The following is a 22,013-nucleotide window of genomic DNA, read 5'->3' on the forward strand; positions in this document are numbered from 1 at the left end:
TAAGATTTTCTAATACTTGCTGACAAACTATGAAACGAAAGTATGTGGTTAATGTGTGGTGTGTATGTACAGTGTAGTGCTGATGGATATGATCGTCTTTAGTTTTTACCAGTTAATTGATTTTTCTGTATTTCTTGATTTGAACTTTAGCATCTTCAGAAAAAAAAAACCAAGAGCAGAGTTATGAAGTTCAAATATATTTTTAATTTGGGTATAGCTACATGCTTGAGATATCTATATCTCAAGTGTCTCCTCAGTAAATTAGAGCCATTCCTAAGAATATTGTGAGAAGTAAGAGAAAATAAAATCAGACACACACTTATATACATGTACATACATATGCATACATATAACATAGCTGCATGGAATCAAACCTTCCTGTGTGTGTGCTTTTTGAAATAACTTTTTCAGATGTAAAGTGTCCAAACACATATCAGTTAAAATACTGTTATGAAGTTTACATTGCCTAGCTTCAACATTTCTCAGCAAGTGACCAAGATGTTTTATCAGTCACTCCTGATTTTCTTGAGTATGTTTAATACCACTCTCAGAAATATATCTTACCAATAGTCATTTTGAAAAACAACTATCACACCATTACATTATGTAAAAAACCCCCACAGTATTTACTTACTATCCTTACCTATTCAGTCCTTATTCACATTTGTTACGCCTTCCAAATTTTATCAAAATTAAAAATAACTTTATTACCTTTATAATTTGATTTTTATTTATACAAAATAATGTACAAAATTCCACAGTCACAGATTATATAATAAGGTCTATCACCAAAGTTTTTGATCTTTGTACTTTCTGTTTTCAAACTTTCATGTAAAAAATAAAAATAAAAAGCTTTTCTTTGAAGAAAGCATGAAATATCTAGTGCCTCAGACATAGAAATCTGTTGCACTACAGATGACTTTTTTTTAATTAACAGATATTTTTATTGGGTGTTATTAATGGTTTATAGTAAGTTTAGTTGTACATAGGTAAAAATTGCTCAGTTTTCTGCAAAAACACTCGCCCTCTTTTCTGTTGTTTTAAGTATAACTATGTTTTTCTCTAGTTCACTCTTGTCATTGTGTTTTTTATATGAAGCACAGCCTCATATGTTGAATTTTTCTTTCTTACTCTTAGCAATTTGTTTTGGAGGCTATACCAAGGCTCCATGGATCTTCATTTCTTTTTACAGTTACATATTACTTCACTTTGGTGATATTCATAGACGTACCAAGAGTTGGAATGCTTCTTGGTGCTATTAAAGACGAAAAACAGATGCTTTAACTGCAAAGCAATCTCAACTCCCCTGTCTCATAGTTTCAACTAGAAATCTCTGTCTCTCTCTCTTTCATTTAATCTGTGATGTAAGATAATGTCTTGAACCATGCTTCTGTGATAGCTTTAATAATGCCTCACATTTAAGTCTGAGTTTGAGTAATAGATCTGTTTGCATGAGCAGTCTTTAAAATACACATGCATGTGTATTTCTGTAGATGTGTTCTAAATATTTATCTTTTTTTTTTTTTCAAGCTGATTACACGTGCCAACCTGGCTACATAAAATGTCAAACTTCAACTATGTGTGTTTCTCGCCTCTACTTGTGTGATGGAGACAATGACTGTGGAGATATGAGTGATGAAAGCCCCATTTTCTGCTGTAAGATACACTTGCTTCTATTTCTGTGGTTCTAAAGAATCATGTCATTTGCTAATATGACATGATAATGGTTTGGGTATTTGGGATAAATTCAATGTGCCTTCTCAAACGGACTTTATCAGCAGGTGCAGTAAGCTATTACATTTGAATGCAATTGGAGGGATGTTAGAAGTTCCTTCTTTCTCTGTTCCCAGCTCAAAATATTTGTTCCAGTGACTTGCTCTGATACCTGCCACTTTATAGTCCCAGGACCACTTCTCCTGGAGTTGAAGGTCCTTTTCTTCAGAAATTCCTAAAAATATTTGCACCTTAAGCCCTTATGTACTACAAATATTACTATGGAGGCAATTTTTTTTTTGAAATGTTTCATTTTAAGAATTCTTTATTTCATGCTTACCAGTTTATAGTTCAATCAATATTTTATAATTCTATCACAAAGTAAAGACCATCCAGAAGCTGGATAAAATTGAGACTAGTAATCACTAGATGTACAATTTAAGAATTGAGTTGTTTTTAAGCCAGGCTACAGTTTCAAGAGCAGATATCAGTCGTAATAACAGAGTTCAGCCATTAGATAGGGACAGGCTGAAGCTGGTGTTGGACCTTTCAAGGTCCTTTGTTTCTTAACCTTTTTTCCTGCACACAGTCAGATACCATGGGCTAAAGCAAGGGGTTCATTGTAGACCACAAGAATTATAAGACTAAATTAGGGTTTTATTCACTTACCAGTTTTGAACATATTATCATGGGGCCCTGCAGTAGTGCAGCGGGTTAAGCACATATGGCGCAAAGCGCAAGGACCCGAGTAAGGATTCCGGCTCGAACCCCTGGCTCCCCACCTCACAAATGGGGAAGCAGGTTTGCAGGTGTCTCATCTTTCTCTCCCCCTCTCTGTCTTCCCCTACCTCTCTCAATTTTCTCTCTGTCCTATCCAACAATGATGACAGCAATAACAACAATAACAACGATAAACAAGGGCAACAAAAGGGAAATAGTGGCCTCTTGGAACAGTGGGTTCATAGTGCAGGCACCAAGCCTCAGTGATAACCCTGGAGGCAAAAAAAAAAGTATCACCAGAGCTACCTAAAGTTATTTGGGGGAAAGAATGAATATTCAAAGGGCAGTTTCCTCACTTACTCAAATAAAGCTTTCACATGCTGCGGTCTAACAGTGGCCAAAAAGTTATGTATGTAGCTCAGATATGTGTGTATTGTTTCTGCTTTTAGCAATTCTTTCAGTAGAATTCACTTAATTTTATTTTACAATAGAAACTAGAACCAAGGCCTCTCTCAAATAGTTGGTGATTTCATGTATCAGAAAGATAGTTCTTTGGTGTTTCCAGCATGTGTAATTTATTTGCTGGGATCTATGAAAAGTTCAGAAAAATTTAAGCAGTGTAGCTTTTTCATTTTTCTGAATGTTATCCTCTCCCCATGGAAAGCTTATACAGAAGTTGATTTCCCAGGCCTCAGTCTTTCTTGCAACATATATATATATATATATATATATATATATATATATATATATATATATATATAATGAAATTATATATATACACATTTATTTTATTTCAATTTTTTTATTCCTTTTTTTCTTTATTGGGGATTAGTGTTTTACATTCGATAGTAAATATAATAGTTTAAACATGCATAGCATTTATCAGTTTTCCACATAACAATGCAACCCCGTCTAGATCCTCTGTCATCCTGTTCCAGGACCTGTAGGTTCCCTCCCACTTACCCCAGAGTCTTTTCCTTTGGTGCAGTACACCAACTCCAGCCCAGGTTCTTCTTAGTGTTTAATAGCTGAGTAGTATCCCATTATGAATATATTCCACAGCTTGCTCAGCCACTCATCTGTTGTTGGATTGCTTCCAGGTTTTGCCAATTACAAATTGTGCTGCTATGAAGATAGGTAGACATAGATCTTTTTGAATGGGCTTGTTGGGTTCCTTAGGATATATCCCCAGGAGAGGAATTGCAGGATCATAGGATAGGTCCATTTCTAGCCTTCTGAGAGTTCTCCAGACTCTCTACAGGGGTTGGTCCAATTCACATTCCCACCAACAGTGAAGGAGGTTTTCTTGACCCCACAATTTCTCCAGCATTTGTTGCTGCTACATCCTCACAGGAGTGAAGCTTTTAGAAATCATCAGGAATACAGTAAGGTGTCAGGTGTCAGGCTACAAAATTAACATACAAAAGTCAGTGGCATTCCTTTATGTAAACACTAAGTTAGAAGAAGATGAAATCCAGAAATCAATTTCTTTCGCAATAGCAACAAAACAATAAAATATCTAGGAATAAACCTAACACAAGAAGTGAAAGACTTCTTATATACTACCCAGAGCCATATACAATTTTAATGCTATCCCCATAAAGATCCCAACCACATTTTTTAGGAGAATAGAACACATGCTACAAATGTTTATCTGGAACCAGAAAAGACCTAGAATTGCTAAAACAATATGGAGAAGAAAGAACAGAACTAGAGGCATCGCACTTCCAGATCTTAAATTGTATTATAGGGACATTGTCATCAAAACTGCTTGGTGGAAAACTGAGAAATGTTATTCATGTACAAACTTGTATTTACTGTCGAATGTAAAACATTAATCCCCCAATAAAGAAAGAAATAAAAAAGTAAAAATAACTGCTTCCTACTGGAACACAAATAGACACACTGGCCAGTGGACTAGAATTGAGAGTCCAGAAGTAAGCCCCCACACCTATAGACATCTAATCTTTGACAGAGGTGCTCAGACTATTAAATGGGGGAAGGGGCGTCTCTTCAACACATGGCATTGGGGAAAAATGGGTTGAAACATACAGATGAATGAAATTGAACATATACATATACGTATACATATACATACACATATACATGTATATATATCTCCAATTTAGAGATACAGGAAGATTGTTAAAACTAGTGGAAACAAGCTTGTGTTCTGCTCATTGATTTTATCTTCTCTCCTTCTTTCAGCCACTCAGACATGCACCAATGATCAGTTTCGCTGCTCAAATGGCCGGTGTATTCCTCGCAGTTGGTACTGTGATAAAGACAGAGATTGTCTCGATGGCTCCGATGAACCTCAGACTTGTGGTAAAAGAACAAACACATAAAAAAAAATCCTTGATTCATCAAGAGAACCTCTTCTAATTACTTCAAATTAATTAGATCAAAGTTGCTAAATTTTTGTACCCCCTGGCCCTAGTCTGAGCAGCGATACTATAACCATTCATTTATAACAGACATTCATTTAGAAAGCTGTTTGTTGCAGACCACTGTGCAGCTTCCCGCTTTGCATATGGAGGCTACCGATTGATGCTAAAGAAATAGATTATGTTGGTGGTGTATGTAGTCTTGTGCCTGGCTTGTAAAACTCAACTTGTTTTAATTGACTTTGAACTCTTAATTGACTCAAACTCTGAATTTGGCTGATTCCTGCCCTATAGAAGTATGGGTGTGTCCAGAAGTGATTGGAATCATCAGACACATGGGGAAGAGACATAAAATTGGCACTCATACTTTTCCATTTTGCCTATGTGCTAATTTAGGAAGTAATATCCCATGACCATCTGGGCTTCCCAAGAAATTCTGTGGGCCCTCTGGTTGTATTTGTTGAGGCAGTTGTGTCCCTTTGTATTTGGGGATCATTATTTATATATTTTGGCAAGTGACTTATATCTGTGCATTTTAAATATGTAATTATGAAATGCAGATATAAAATTACATTTTTCTAAAAATCATAGTGCAATACAGGGGTAACCAAACTATGACTTTTTTTAAATCCTAGTTCTTTTTTTTTTTCCCCTCCAGGGTTATTGCTAGGGTCGGTGCCTGCACCATGAATCCACCACTCCTGGAGGCCATTTTCCCCCCTTTTGTTGCCCTTGTTGTAGCCTCCTTGTGGTTATTATTACCATTGTTGATGTTGTTCGTTGTTGGATAGGACAGAGAGAAATGGAGAGAGGAGGGGAAGACAGAGGGGGAGAGAAAGACAGACACCTGCAGACCTGCTTTACCGCCTGTGAAGCGACTCCCCTGCAGGTGGGGAGCCGGGGGCTCGAACCGGATCCTTATAGTTCAGGCTAGCAAACTCTGTGTTACAGGACTTGAGGCAGCTCTTGCTTTAGCAGACTTCACTCAGCGCTTCTTGCATATCAAACCACACTGACCAAAGTGCTTCTCATTTATTTATTTATTTATTTACTTATTATTTATTTTCTCTTTAGGGAGCCGCCAGGAGGTAGAGTGCTCAAGTAATCAGTTCAAGTGTGATAATGAGAGATGCGTCCAAAATGAATGGATCTGTGATGGTGATAATGACTGCGGCGACATGAGCGATGAGGATGAAAGGCACCAGTGTGGTAAGTGAAACCGAGTAATTCTTCTGCAGAGGTAAACCCAGCAGATTTGTTTTTATCCGGGCAGTGTGACTGCTGGGCACATTCCTTTCTTTTTTATTTTTATCTATTTACTTTGGATAGACACAGAGAAAAGTTGAGAAGAAAGTGGGGAGATAGAGGGAGAAAGAGAGACACCTGCAGCACTGTCTCACTTTTTGTGAAGCTTCCCCTTCCCTCCTTGCAGGTGGGGACCAGGGGCTTGAACCTAGGTCTGTGTACTGTAAAGCATGTGCTCAACTATGTGAGTGATCATCACCTGGCCCTGGCAGCTTCCTTTCTAATTGAATGCACACTGGCAGAATGTTACTTATATTTTTTCCCACCCAGGAATTGCTTGATTCTATTCATTGAAATGCTTTGAAATGACCTAACTTTGGGGTAAGCTCAGTCTGAGACAAGTAAGAGGCCATGTCATCAGTGAGGGAGGCCTCGGCCATTCCCTCTCCCAATGGAGAGGTCTTAGGCCGGGCCATAGACCTATCTACACTCACTGTAGACTAACTAGGAACTCTAAGCTAGGACTGTCACTACCAAAAAACGACCAAGATCTAACTTACCTTCTACTCTTACTGGCTCTACCAAAAACAGTGGTAGTCACACTAGAATGCGCTAGGGCTATCTTAGATAACTAAGGGGAGGGGGGTGAACAAGGGAAGGGGAAAAAAGCAAAGAGGAGAGTAAAGGGGGAGAGGGAGGAAGGAGAGAGGGAGAGTGGGAGTGGGTATCAGGTAAAGTGCAGGGATGGAGAGAGGGGAATCAAAAGAGCGAGAACAGAGAGTGAGAGTTGAGTGGTGGTGCGTAAGCTAGCTGGGGAGTCCGCCACAGGTCACTACCAAGAGCTTCCAGGGCATATGGACAGGAGACCCCCCCCCCCTCAGATGCGGCTTTTTATAGGTTTCTGGTTGGTCACAATGGCCCCCAAGAGGACACACCAGCAGGGCAAGGCAGGGCCATCATGGCCAGGAGGTCACAGCAGAAGGATGGGCCAGTGATGGCCAGGGCGGGTCAGTGATGGCCAGGGGTCACCGGGAGGTCAGCCACAGGTCTTCCCCTTCATGGTAGAAAACCTAATGCCTTCATTACCATAGGGGCCTGGTGTGGTCCTTACATGACCCTAGGACCCAAAATCCTGTGTTTGTCTGGGGGTGCCTAGAGATTAGTAGTTACTGAATAAAATCTGTAGGACCTTTAGGACACTTTCCACATCCATTGGGGAAAAAATCTGTGATCACCTTTGCCTGAAAACCTCTGCCTCTGTTTGAATGAAATGGCTCCATCACACTGAAATCCATGCCCGTGTTTAGGACATTAGGAAACATAGGAGAGATGGGAATAAGTAAGCTGACGCCAGTTTGCCCAGCATGTCGTCAATCTTTGTGGATGTTGCATGTGTACTCGAGTGGATGTGTGTTTACCTCTTCTGAGATGCACAGTTCACTAGATATCAATTAGGTCCATTTCATCTATGGTTTCATTTAAGATCACTCTCCCCCTAGTGATTTGATTTTTTTTGTCTTGATGATCTGTCTGCTGTGAGTGGTGTGTTCAAAGCTCCTACTATGATTGTGTGATTGTTCATATCTCCCTCAAGTTCAATAAGTACTTGTTTGATATATGTGGGTGCACTTGAGTTTGGGGCGTATATTTTTATGACGCTTATGTCTTTTTGTTGGGTTAGCCCACTGACCACCGTGTAATGTCCCTCTGTGTTCCTTTCTTTACATCTGAACATCTGTGTTATCAGAAGGCAGAGCAGCTGTCCCTTCCCTCCTGTTGGGAATTAGTGTCTTAGAATAGCTGGCTGCAGCCTGGGACATGATGTTTCCATTTCTCTTTTCTTTGGATGTGTATTTCCCGAAGAAATGTCCCAGAAGGATCCTGTTCTTTACTGCATTCAGCTGCTCGGAGACTTTTGAAAAGTGAATTCAGGCCGTTGACATTTAGGGTGTTTGTTGCTCTGTGTGGTTTATTTATGTCCATTCTGATTCCGAGGCTGTCTTAATTGTTGATTCTTTGCCTATTTGTTGCTATCTGTCCTTTTGTGTAGATGAGTTTCTCCGATGTGTTCCTCGCTGATCTTTCTTGTGTTTTCTGTACATCTCTGTTCCTGGTTTTTCTTGTGCTTACCATCAGTTTAATAGCTAACTCTTTGTATGTGTGAAAGTCGTGTTTAAATTGATCTCGGTTAGCAAACATTTGGTAGAAAGGCTTTGTCCTTTCTCCTTTTCTTGCTTGATTAATGTTCCCTCTATTTCTAGTCTACTGCTGTCCACCTCACTGAGAATGTGCATTCCTTTGCTTCCTCCTTTCTCATGGATAATTTTTATAAGGTGAGGTTGAGGTGAGCAAGTGCCTGTAGCTTTTGGATATTTGAAGAGACCATTATTTACCCCTCATACGTGAAAGACAACTTTGCAGGCTGCCAAATTCCTGGTTGGAATTTCCTCTTTTTTAGTACTTGGAATATGTCATTCCACTCTTTCCTTGTGTCTTGGGATTGTGAAAGGAGGTCTGATGGAAACTGGATAAGTCTACCTTTATATGCAACTTCTTTCCTTCTCCTAGAAGCCTTCAAATTGTGTACGTTGACACTGAGGTTTCATAGTTTTATAAGCATTTGCCTTTTGTGGTTAGGCATTTTGCATTCATGTACCTGAGTGTGTGCTCTGCCTCTGGAATAGGTCTATGCTGAAGATTGCCTGAGTGAGGAGAGTTCTCAGCTAAAATTTCTCTCAAATGGTCACTAGTTTTCCGACCCCCTCCTCATCCACAGATATTCCTTTTAAATTTAATTAAATTTAATTTAGTTTAATTTAATTTTTGCCTCCAGGGTTATTGCTGGGGCTCAGTACCTGCACCATGAATCAATCCACTGCTCCTGGAGCCCATTTTTGCCCCCTTTGGTTGCCCTTGTTGTTGTAGCCTTGTTGTGGTTATTATTGTTGTTGATGTTGTTAGTTGATGGATAGGACAGAGAGAAATGGAGAGAGGAGGGGAAGACAAAGAAGGGGAGAGAAAGATAGACACCTGCAGATCTGCTTCACCGCCTGTGAAGAGACTCCCCTGCAGGTGGGGAGCCGGGGGCTCGAACCAGGATCCTTCCACCGGTCCAGGTGCTTTGTGCCATGTTTGCTTAACCCACTGCGCTACAGCCCGAGCCCCATCCTCAGATATTTCTATCACACTTACATTCGACCTTTTGACGGAGTCTGCAGTTTCCCAGAATTGCTACTTTATTTCTAAACCTTTGCTCTCCCCCATCTGTACATTGACATGTGTGTTAACCCTTCCTTCTAGACGAGAACTTTCCTTCCGCATGAGTGTGCCTACTACGACCTAAGCCTTCCTCGTGAGCTTGAACTGCACTCAGTGTCTTTCAACCTCGTAGTTCTGATGCAAGTTCTCTGTAGGGCCATGGTCCTTTCTTTATGCAGCAGGAATCACAAACTCCTACTGTACTTTGATCTTTCTTCCATTGATAGAAATTTCTCCCCATATATGTACGTAAGTGACATTTTAATTACTGGCTTAACACCTTTTCATAGGCCGGAGATAGAGCCTATTATCAACACAGGGCAGTGACAAAAATCAACTGCCCCCACCAACAAAAAAATTAGTGCGGCCTAGGAGAGGAGTTCAGACACTTGAAGCACTAGCCCACCACTCATGAAGCCTCCCCTTGGAGGTGGGCTCCGGTGGTGTGGCGAGCCCTGGTCCTGGCACATGCTCATGTGTCTGTCTTCTGGGTTGGTTACCCCTGCACTCTACTAAGAGGTATCGAATATCTCAGGCTTATGGAAACTGATGGAGGCCAACCCAGGCCATGGGAGACCAGAGAGCCAGGGAGGAAGGTGCCCTGACCTTGGGGGAAGCCCAGTCTGAGACAAGGAAGAGGCCGTGTCATCAGTGAGGGAGGCCTGCATGTCATGGCCACTGTGATGTGTGTGTGCAGCAGGCTCTGGGCCTCCAGACACTGTGAGCTCTGGCTGCCACTCCCTTGAGAATGCAGACTCTAGGTTGGGGCAGGAAGCCAGGTGGGCAGTGCTGGGCAGGGCCTGTGGCTGGGGTGACCCCCAGGGGCGCAAATGAAAAGAAAGCACCAAAAGTAGACCAATGCAAAATCACAATTTATTTAACATTCTATTAAAGCATAATCACAATTTATTTCACATTCTGGGAGGCACCCTATGGGGCAGCGGGGTCTTCAGCGGCAGACAGTTCAGAGGCAGCAGGGGCCCTGGCCTCAGCGGGATGCAGGGAGCATCTCTCTCTCAGCTCTCCACCTGCAGAGGAGACAACAGGCCTCTGAGATCTGCAGTTAGGGGTGACCTCCCCCCCCCCATGCCCACTAACTCACCAGGCCATGTGAGGGGCCCTGTTTCCTCATGTCCTGAGCGGGTGGACACGTGTCCTGCAGCCCTTGTGGGGACCCAGACAGCAGCCGCAACAAAGCCGCAGGAGACGGTTCAGCAGCCTGCGGGCTGCCCCATGTCGAATGGGGATCCAGGTGGCAGAGGGGCTGCTGGCCTGTGCGCCCTGGCCCGAGGGGGGGCAGCTCTCCTCCCCAGGTGCTGGGGCTGCTGCAGAGGAGGGGGAGGGGCCGGAGGCAGGGCAGCTGCCTTGTGGTGTGTTGGGAGGCACTGCTGGGGAGCCCAGGCTGGGGGTGGACGTGGACGTGAAGACAGGGAGACTGGAGCACTTGGGGGGTTGGTCAGGCTCCGGGGCCTCGTCTTGCTCCCAGGAGCCGGTGCGCAGGGCTGGTGGGGCAGACACACACCTCCTCCTGCTCCTGCTCCTGCTCCTGCTCCTGTTCCTGCTGGCCCTCTTCTTCATACTTGGCTGCAGGCTGGAAGGAATGGACTGCTTAGCTGGGGCTGGCTCATCGGAGGAGGTGGGTTCCCTGTAGGCTTCCATGGGTCCCATGCCCTGGGTCACCCATGGGTGGCTCAGGATCTCTGGCCACCCAATTCGCTCCTTGGGGTCAGAGTTGAGCATGCGGTGCAGAAGGTTTTGGAGCTCCTGGGAGAGCCGGGGCTTCCTTCTGAATAGAGTCCAGATGGGTCGTTCCTCTGGCAGGTGACCTTTCACCATTTCATACAACACCACCCCCAGGCTCCAGATGTCCACCCCGGGGCCGTAGGTGCCCCCCGTCACTATCTCGGGCGCCATGTAGCCCAAGGTGCCCTGCAGGCTGTCCATGGACTGCTGGCGAAAATGGCCACTCAGGCCAAAGTCCATGATCTTGACCCGGTTCAGGCTTTGTAGGAGAATATTCTCGGGTTTGAGGTCCCTGTGAGCGATTCCTTTGGCGTGGCAATATTCCATAGCCGAGGCCAACTGGCGGAACACCCTCCTGGCCTCCTCCTCCCTCATGGGGCCCTTGCGGCAGAGATAGTCCCGCAGGTCTCCCCCCCTCACGTAGGGCATGACCAGCTGCAGTTGGAATGCCGTCTCTATGGTGCCCAGCAGGGGCAAGATGTTGGGGTGGCTCAGACCTCGCATGACGTTGCACTCGTGATGCGCCATCTCCAGGCCTGTCTGCCCCAGCATCTTCATCCTCTTGATGACAACTTTTCTGCCGCTGTGACGATGGTGGGCCAGCACGACCACAGAGAAGCTGCCGGCCCCAAGGGTGCTCAGGACACAGAAGTCGTCCTCGGCCATTCCCTCTCCCAATGGAGAGGTCTTAGGCCGGGCCATAGACCTATCTACACTCACTGTAGATTAACTAGGAACTCTAAGCTCGCACTGTCACTACCAAAAAACAACAAGCGAGATCTAACTTACCTTCTACTCTTACTGGCTCTACCCAAAACAGGGGTAGTCAAACTAGAATGCGCTAGGGCTATCCTAGATAACTAAGGGGAGGGGGTGGACAAGGGAAGGGGAAAAAGGAGAAGAGGAGAGTAAAGGGGGAGGGGGGGGAGGGGGGAGAAAGGAGAGTGTGGGGTAGGGGAAAGGAGTGGGAAGAGGGGTAATGGGAGAGGGTATCAGGTAAAGTGCAGGGATGGAGAGAGGGGAATCAAATGAGCGAGAACAGAGAGCGAGAGCGAGTGTGTGGGAGTGGTGGTGCGTAAGCTAGCTGGGGAGTCCGCCACAGGTCACTACCAAGAGCTTCCAGGGCATATGGACAGCAAACCCACCTCAGACGCGGCTTTTTATAGGTTTCTGGTTGGTCACAATGCCCCCCCCCCCAAGAGGTCACAGCAGCAGGGCGGGGCAGTCATGGCCAGGAGGTCACAGCAGAAGGATGGGCCAGTGATGGCCAGGGCGGGTCAGTGATGGCCAGGGGTCACCGGGAGGTCAGCCACAGGTCTTCCCCTTCATGGTAGAAAACCTAATGCCTTCATTACCATAGGGGCCTGGTGTGGTCCTTACATGACCCTAGGACCCAAAATCCTGTGTGAGTCTGGGGGTGACTAGAGATTAGTAGTTACTGAATAAAATCTGTAGGACCTTTAGGACACTTTCCATATCCATTGGGGAAAAAATCTGTGATCACCTTTGCCTGAAAACCTCTGCCTCTGTTTGAATGAAATGGCTCCATCACACTGAAATCCATGCCCGTGTTTAGGACATTAGGAAACATAGGAGAGATGGGAATAAGTAAGTTGATGCCGCTTTGCCCAGCATGTCCATCACGTCTTGTAAATATTGCATGGGTACATGAGGGGAATGTGTGCTTATCTCTTCTGAGATGCACAGTTCAGTAGATATCAATTAGGTCCATTTCATCTATGGTTTCATTTAAGATCACTCTCCCCCTAGTGATTTTGTTGGTTTTTTTTTTTTTTTTTTTTTTTTTTTGTCTTGATCTGTCTGCTGTGAGTGGTGTGTTCAAAGCTCCTACTTTGATTGTGATTGTTCATATCTCCCTCAAGTTCAGTAAGTACTTGTTTGATATATGTGGGTGCACTTGAGTTTGGCGCATATATTTTTATGATGACGTCTTTTGGTCGGGTTAGTCCACTAACCACTGTGTAATGCCCCTCTCTGTTCCTTTCTTTACCTGAACATCTGTTTTATCAGAAGGCAGAGTAGCTGTCCCTTCCCTTCTGTTGTGAATTAGTGTCTTAGAATAGCTTGCTGCAGCCTTTAGACCGAGTCTGTACTTTCCCAGAATTGCTACTTTATTTCTAAACCTTTGCTCTCCCTCATCTTTACATTGACATGTGGGTTAACCCTTCCTTCTAAACTAGAACTTTCCTTCTGTATGAGTGTGCCTACTGCGTAAGCCTTCCATCTGAGCTTGAACTGCACTCAGAGTGTCTTTCAACCCTGTAGTTCTGATGCAAGTTCTCTGTAGGGCCATGGTCCTTTCTTCATGCAGCAGGAATCACAAACTCCTACTGTACTTTGATCTTTCTTCCACTGATAGAAATTTCACCCCATACATGTACGGAAGTGACATTTTAATTACTGGCTTAACAGTAACCTAAACAAATACAAAAAAACTTAGTTGGACACTCTTAATAGCTAGTTAAACAGTGCATCAATTAATTGTTCCTCCAGCTACATCTCTTTCCTTGCAACTATAGATTGAGAGAGGGCTCATCACTTTTTTAAAAAAAATTATTTATTAGAGGAATTAATATTTTGCAGTCAACAGTAAATACAATAGTTTGTACCTGCATAAGATTTCTCAGTTTTCTGCACAACAATACAACCCCCACTAGGTCCTCTGCCATCCTGTTCCAGGACCTGAAACCCCCCCCAAAAAAAAAAAAACACCCCAGAGTGCAATACACCAAGGCTCATCACTTTATGTGCATTACAGAGCTGACTAGGAAACAGCATTCTCCATTACCAACAGAGCATGGAACTCTTACCTAAGGTATCTTAGAAGAGTGTCTTTCCAGGGCAGGACAATACAAGCAGTGATTCCCTGAGGTTGGCATTTGACTGTAACTGCCCATGTTTTTGATTTTTGTGGATGCTCCTCAGCTCCGCATCTACTGTGTCTGCTGATGTGAATGTTTGGTAGTTATACAAACTTGGCATGTACTTCCTCCCTTCTCTTCTGACCACCTCTTTTTCTTTTTTATATATTTTTTAATTTATAAAATGGATATATTGACAAGACTGTAGGATAACAGGGGTACAATTTCACACAATTTTCCACCACCAAAATTCCCTATCCCATCCATTCTTCCCCCTTGAAAACTCTCCTATTCTTTATCCCTCTGGGAGTATGAACCCAGGATCATTATGGGATGCAGAAGGTGGAAGGTCTGGCTTTTGTAATTGATTCCCCATTGAACATGGGTGTTGACAGGTTGGTACATACATCTTCCAACCTGTCTCTCTCCCTAGTGGGGCAGAGCTATGGGGAGGTGGGGCTCTAGGACACATTGGTGGGATTGTCTGCCCGGGGAAGTCAGGTTAGCATCATGGTACCATCTGGAACCTGGTGGATGAAAACGAGTTAATATATAAAGCAGAACAAATTGTTGACTAGTCATGGACCTAAAGGCAAGAATATTGCAGATGAAGATTTGAGGGTCTCTGTTTTGGAAAAAACTAGTAGGTCTATTTTAGGTATATTCCAAGGGGCCCATGGCTTTACTAGTTTTTGTCTGATCCTGACATCTAGTATGCAAGTGGATCCAAGGTATTGCCTAGGGAGATGGTGTCAAAGTTGGAAAAAGGACTAGAAAGATGGATCAAAGACTACTCTCTAGTATTCCCCCAAATAAGATAAAAGCATATAAATATGGTTAACTGTAAACCCCAATTTGATCTGGGGCCCATATTCCACACAGGAGCCTATGTGGCCTCTGCATCCCTGTAGGATTGAGCTCACATTCTGTGGTCACAGCTAGGAACATTCCAGGCTGCACTAATTTCAGGACCCATTTTCCTCACGTGGCAGAGTACCACCCCTTTTTCTTTTGTCTCCTACTTTTTTTTTAATTTCTTTATTGGGGAATTAATGTTTTATATTCAACAGTAAATACAATAGTTTGTACATGCATAACATTCCCCAGTTTCCCATTTAACAATACAACCCCCACTATGTCATTTATCATCCTTCATGGTGAATAGAGATTGAAGACAGAGATGGGATAACTGCTCTTTCGTTTATTGGGGACTTATGGTTATATGCTAACAGCTCACCTTTCTCACCCTCTAAATGTGTCATCTTTTCTGGCAGCTCTTGCTGATGTGTATTTTGATTCTGTTCTGGGGTGGTAGTTATAATATCATTGAAAAAGTACTTATTTTGTGGGGGAGGAGGGAGAAAGTCCAGCTCTTTAGAGACTTCTGTGCCTTTGGTAAATCTTTTTTTTTTTTTTCTTTTCTATTTCCAAATCACTATTAGGGAGGATGATTTCCAAGCCTGTTGTCATTCCAAGCACTGTTTCTCCATTACTGATGTTTGTGCATTGTACTGACCACCAACTAATATAGACTGAGGCATCTTATTAACCATTTTGAGTTTCAATTATCCAGTTAATGGAATGGGAATGAAAGTACTCATTTTCACATTTTTCTGTGATTATATTTTGGAAATTAAATGTGTTACCAAAGTTAATGCATTTTTGGTCTCCAGTTAACAAAATGGGATTTTATGGTATCCTAGGGAAGAGGTGGGGACTATCCAGGTCAGGGGCTGTGAAATCATTTGATTTGGTCCTGCCTAAATAGCAGGCAGGACTCAAATCATTAAGTATTAATTTTTAAGTTGATTATTTTGTGTTAGTTCATGAATTATAAATAACTAAATGGCCCTGGATTGGAAAAAAAATTTCCACCATCCTAAAGGAAGCATAAGAATTTGTACAAAACTAAGAGAGGGTTTTATTATATTTACTTCTTCTGGAAAAAAAAAAGAAAGAAAACATACACCAAGATCCAAAGCACTTAAACAATATCTGGATGTATTTTTATTGGGGACTATTACCAAGATGATGTGTTTTATCTGTTTTCCTCATAATACCTTTAATTCCTCAGACTGTTAAGAAACCCAAAGAAAGAGCAATAATTGTTCAGAATGATTTTGACTGCTAAGATGGGCCCTCACATGGGCCCTCACATGGGCCCTCTTTTGCTCTGTTATTTCAGCGAATTACACCTGTCCAAGTTCTTCGTTTCTCTGTGCAAACAGTGTGCCTCCATCCAGGAGGTGCATTCCTTGGTCTTGGGTTTGTGACGGTGATGCAGATTGTTCTGATGGCTATGATGAAGTTCAGAATTGTACCAGAAGAGCTTGTTATGAGCATGAATTCAACTGCAGTAATGGACGGTGTGTCCCAAATACATACAGGTAAATTAAAGGTTCAAATATTTCTCACCAAATTTCAAGTGTCCATGCGGGCAGGACTGACTCATGCACTATGCACAGTGTTCACAGTAGCTAGAGACCATGCTACTTTCAGTGACCTAAGAAAATACTTTAATTTATATTTTTGTCATTTTACTGAGATAATGGTTTACAGTATAATTGTTGACACATGGGTACAAATTCTCATCTCTCCACAAAAGGTCTCTTGCGGGATAGACACTCTCACTCCCAATGCAGGTCCTTTTTCATCATCGTATATCAGGACCCCAAGACTCTTTCCACCCCTTCTCTCTTCCTCTCCTTCCCCAGAGCCTTTTGCTTTGCTGCAATACACCCCACCCAGTCCAAGTTTTATTCTATGTTTCCTTTTTCTGTCCTTGTTTCTTAAGTGAGATCATCTGGTATTTGTCCCTCTCCTTTTGTCTTATCTCCTTTAATGTGATACCTTCAAGTTCCCTCCAAGGTGAGGTAAAGGAGTTGACTTCCTGGTTTAGTCCCAAAATAACTTCCAGTACTATGAAATGCTATATTCCTTTACCAGTGTTCCATGCTAATCTACCAATATCTCCTTCCCATCAATGTGAAAGTTCATATTTTACAAATCCTATAGCAAGACTATTATATTCAACAGTAGAAGAATTAAGATTACCAATGTAAATATTATTCTGATTGGAAGCTATGTGTTCTTAGAGGACACACCTAATAAACTTATACTTTAAAATATACACACTATTGTATTTCCACTTGGGTATTGGCTTTTGCATATAAAAGTGCCCACAGTATTGCTTATACCCATACTTCATTTCATTGCCTGATAAATACACCTGATGCATATCAATGTAATAAAAGTTGCATTTAATTAGTCAAGTAGGAGAAATAAATGCAACTATAGTTAATCACTCTAGGACTAAATATCTAGTCTTAGCAAATAGCATCTGGGGAAGTTGTGTGGAATATTAAATATTAGATTCTTCTAGACACTGACAGTGTGATGAGGATTCTGGGAGAGAGACAGATTGGGAATTAAGAATATTGGTGATCTTGTATTAAAATGATTAATATGACACTCAGAGGAGGAAACAAAGCCTCATGTGTGTGACAATTGAAGTCTGTCAGTGCTTCAAGAGTAGTCATGGCTCTTTTGACACAGGTGTGACCGCCGCAATGACTGTGGTGACTACAGTGATGAGAGGGACTGCTCATACCGAACCTGCAGTGCTAATGAATTTACCTGTCAGAATGGAGTGTGCATTTCCAAGGCCTTCATCTGTGATAAAGATAATGACTGTGGAGATGAATCTGATGAGCTGGAACACCTCTGTCGCACCCCAGGTGTCACTTGTCCACCCCATCAGTTCAAGTGTACCAATGGGAATTGCATTGAGATGGTGAAAGTTTGTAACCACGTAGACGACTGTTTAGACAATAGTGATGAAAAAGGCTGTGGTGAGTATGCTATCATGTTTGGAAAATCAGGAATCTGAAGGTATCCACTCAACACTTGGCAGCCTACCCTTTAAATACAGTGTTTTTGTTTATTTGTTTTTAAGAAAATTACTATTGCTTGTATATCAAAAGACAACAGCTTCTTAGTATGTGAAGTTAGCACACATATTTTTGGACTAACTCATGAGGCTGTGGTTAGAAACTAGGAAAAGAACAAATGTATATCTTTAATACTATAGCTTTACTTAATGAGTAAAGCAATGTTGATTCTCTTTAAACTCATTTGTTGCTGGAGCTGGACTTCAACTAAGATTCCTTAATCTGCTTTTTTTTCATCCTTAGGTTATTGATGGGTTGAGTATTAATCTCTCCCCAGCCCATACAAATGGACCATTCTAAAATTTATAAAACATAGAACTGTAATGACATGTAGAGATATGTTTGTTCATATAGTGGCGTCCAGCTCACTCCATCTTATGAGAACCAAATGTATGCCTCTCTTCCCAGTTCATTGTGGCCCCAAACTGCCCAGTTTGTGAGTAGACACATGACTGCAATGGAAGATGCTACATATCAGAGCATTAGCCTCCTAGAATCCTATTTTTCTGACCAGACTTTTCTCCTTTTCCTTGTCATTTTACTTATAAGAAAATTGGCAAGTATATAAACCAGCCAAACTTAAACTTGTGTAAATTGCCAAAACCACTAGCAAAGGATTGAGTTGTGAAGGAAATGAGCAAGGTCTCTAAAAGTACTTTATTTCATGTCCTTTTTTTTTTTTTTTTTTTTGGTGGCAGTCATTAAGACCCAGTGCTGTCCTGGTCAGTTTGTAAGTTTGGACTATTATGGTAGAGTCATTGCTAACATGGTTAGTACTCTAAAAGCTGTTCTTTTTACCCATAGGTGTTAACGAGTGTAATGACCCTTTACTCAGCGGCTGTGACCAAAATTGCACAGACACACTCACAAGTTTTTATTGTTCTTGTCGTCCCGGTTACAAACTTCTGTCCGATAACCGGAGCTGTGATGATATTGATGAATGTAAGGAGACACCCTCTGTCTGTACTCAGATATGTGAGAACACACTGGGCTCCTACATCTGTAAGTGTGCCCCTGGCTACATTCGAGAACCTGATGGGAAGACCTGCCGGCTGAACAGTAACATCAAGCCCTACCTCATTTTTAGCAACAGATACTATTTGAGAAATCTGACTACAGATGGCAGTTTTTACTCCCTCATTTTGCAAGGACTGGGAAATGTTGTTGCATTGGACTTTGACAAAGTAGAAAAGAGATTGTACTGGATTGATGAAGAGAAAAAAATCATTGAGAGAATGTTTTTGAATAAGACAAATAGGGAGACTGTCATAAGACACAATTTACCAGCTGCAGAAAGTCTGGCAGTAGACTGGGTTGGCAGGTAAGAAAACCGGAAGACTTCTTTAAAAGTTAAACAAACAAAAAAAAAATCTAGCCGTATTTTCATGTTCATACAAAAGTTAATTTGTTGGTACATTTAATGTTTTTTGCATGCTTTTCCCCCCTGATGTGCATCTAATACTCAACTAAGATCCATGCTATTAGAGACCAGGGAACCTAAAATCTAATGATTTAAAGAATTTATTCTATCATTGTTATGGAAGGGGCAGCACAAAAAAGAGAGTTCTGCAGTTGATGGCCATTTAATTAACTTTTGGGGAGAAGAAAAATAGTGACTCATGCCGTCACTGGTACAGTCAGTCATGTACACTGATTACTGAACACCTCCAGCATTCTAGGTGTATTCTAGGGGCTTAATTTTAGAGAAGACAAGTACAGCCCTTTCTCTGTAAACAGGTCATTTATAATGTTAGTCTTTCCCAACATAGACTGGTCATAAAATAATGTGTACTAATCTGATGTTCTCTTGTTCTGAAAGAGTTCAGAGGACCTGTGAGGCAAATAAGTAACATATTAACTAAAATTCACCAGGTCCCCTGCAGTTCTTAACATCTCTAGTGAATGGGTTAGAAACTTGGCAGTGCAAATTTGCTGGTTTTAGAGTTAGCAGATATGAAGTTGCAGATACTTGCATTGTAAATATTGTTACAGCAGTCAGCCTAGACCTCCAGAGCTCTTTCATCTTCACTATTTGACCATTTTTACAGGCAAATATCCCCACATAGGGGTAGGTCTTTTGCTTCCTAGTTCTTTTTTTTTTTCCTGTGTGCATCAAATGCTGCAGTAACAGAGATCCCTGGTGGACCCTGACTGTTTTTTGCTTGGGTTGTGTGCAAAAGCAATCTTACGTGTGCTAGAAGGTTGTGGTGACTTCTTTTTTTTCCCCTCCAGGCTCGGTGCCTGCACCATGAATCCACCGCTCCTGGAGGCCATTTTTTCCCTCTTTTGTTGCCCTTGTTGTAGTCTCGTTGTGGTTATTATTATTGCCATTGTTGATGTTGTTCGTTGTTGAATAGGACAGAAAGAAATGGAGAGAGGAGGGGGAAGACAGAGAGGGGGAGAGAAAGATAGACACCTGCAGACCTGCTTCACCGCCTGTGAAGCGACTCCCTTGCAGGTGGGGAGCCTGGGTCCTACGCCGGTCCTTGTCCTTGAGCTTTGCGCCACATGTGCTTAACCCACTGCGCCACCACCTGACACCCCTGCTTCCTAGTTCTATATGAATAGTAGCTGACTGGTCACAAGAATCTGATGAACAATAAATAAGATGCTGACTATGTGAATAAGAGTAATATATATATATATGTATATATACATATATATACACACACACACATATATATATACACACACACACACACACACACACACACACACATATATATATATATATATATATATATATATATATATAGTGAACTAGCAGCTGTTAGACAATGATTAATGATTTGTAGGAACAGAACTAGTCATGGAATTGCTTCTGTTTTGCCCATTGTTCCAATGCAGGAAATAATATTTTAAATTTGAGCTGTTGTTATCCAACTCTCTTTTTCCAAAGCTGGTAGGCTCTTTTCCCCTGATTTCAGTTTCTTTCCTCTGTCTAGAGCAATGTTCTTGGCTAGAGGAGAGAATTCCACATATGTGTGGTAGTAAGGGTAATGTAGCAAGAAAGTCTAGAGTGAGGATAGGGCAAAATATCCTAGAACCAGAATATTTTCTTTTTAAAATTTTTTTATGAGTGACTTAATATTGATTTACAAAATTATTAGATAGTAGGAGTATAATTCTGAACTGTTCCTACCATCAGAGTTCTTTCCCCCATTCCTTCCGTTGGAAGTTACAATAGTTCTCCCAAGGTTGCAGATATGGATTGATTATTATTTCTATAACTATCTGTATATTTCTATAACTATCTATATATCATCCCTCCTTTCTCCTCTATGGTCTTGCTCTCTCTCTCTCTTGCTTTCCAAGTCACACCCACACCTCTTACTACTTCTGAATTTCCTTCCTTTTTTCTCAGTATCCTCATGGAGTTGGAGTTCAGACCTCTGGTTATCTTCCTCTATCATTTCTCGCCTTCTGGGAATATAGACCAAAATTTTAAAAAATATTTATTTATTCCCTTTTACTGCCCTTGTTGTTATTATTGTTGTAGTCAATAATAGGATAGGATAGGACAGAGGATAGGATGGATAGGACAGAGAGAAACTGAGAGAGGAAGGGAAGACAGAGAGGGGGAGAGAAAGGTAGACACTTGCAGACCTGCTTCACCGCTTGTGAAGCAACTCCCCTGTAGCGGGGGAGCCAGGGGCTCGAACCAGGATCCTTATGCTTTGCACCATGTGCACTTAACTCACTGAGCTACTGCCCGACTCCTTAGACCAAAATTTTATATGGGGTGCAGAAGGTGGGAGTTCTGGCTTCTGTAATTGGGTCCCTGCTGAACGACAGTATTTTTAAAATGCTCATGAAGGAGCATCGTCAGGCTCACCTTCACCTGTTCCCATTCACTCAAAAATTTTAATTTTAAAGTTTTAGTTTTAGTTTTAGAAGGTATACAAATTCCCAAAGTCCAGCCAACCCTAGTGTCTGGGGCTTCATGTTAAGAACCTCTGTCTTAGAAAAATAAATGGATTTTATTAAATGACAGTATATTTAGAACGGAAATATCTTTGAGCTTGAAGTGTTTTTTTAAATTTTATTTATTTATTCCCTTTTGTTGCCATTGTTGTTTTATTGTTGTAGTTATTATTGATGTCGTTGTTGTTGGA

The 22,013-nt window shown here is 41.9% G+C and overlaps 1 protein-coding gene across 1 annotated transcript in view; it reads left to right on the top strand.

The window, feature by feature from the left end:
• The window catches only part of LRP2 (LDL receptor related protein 2), a 201,822-nt gene that overhangs the window by 129,516 nt on the left and 50,293 nt on the right, over positions 1 to 22,013 (top strand). Inside the window, exons 45-50 of the mRNA XM_060177750.1 lie at positions 1,531 to 1,656; positions 4,642 to 4,761; positions 5,895 to 6,029; positions 16,134 to 16,335; positions 17,504 to 17,799; positions 18,703 to 19,219. Of these exons, the coding sequence (XP_060033733.1) occupies positions 1,531 to 1,656; positions 4,642 to 4,761; positions 5,895 to 6,029; positions 16,134 to 16,335; positions 17,504 to 17,799; positions 18,703 to 19,219 (1,396 nt within the window). The remainder of the gene's footprint in view (positions 1 to 1,530; positions 1,657 to 4,641; positions 4,762 to 5,894; positions 6,030 to 16,133; positions 16,336 to 17,503; positions 17,800 to 18,702; positions 19,220 to 22,013) is intronic.

The sequence above is a fragment of the Erinaceus europaeus genome, chromosome 18, assembly GCF_950295315.1.
Source record: "Erinaceus europaeus chromosome 18, mEriEur2.1, whole genome shotgun sequence".
In the NCBI taxonomy this organism is placed as follows: domain Eukaryota; kingdom Metazoa; phylum Chordata; class Mammalia; order Eulipotyphla; family Erinaceidae; genus Erinaceus; species Erinaceus europaeus.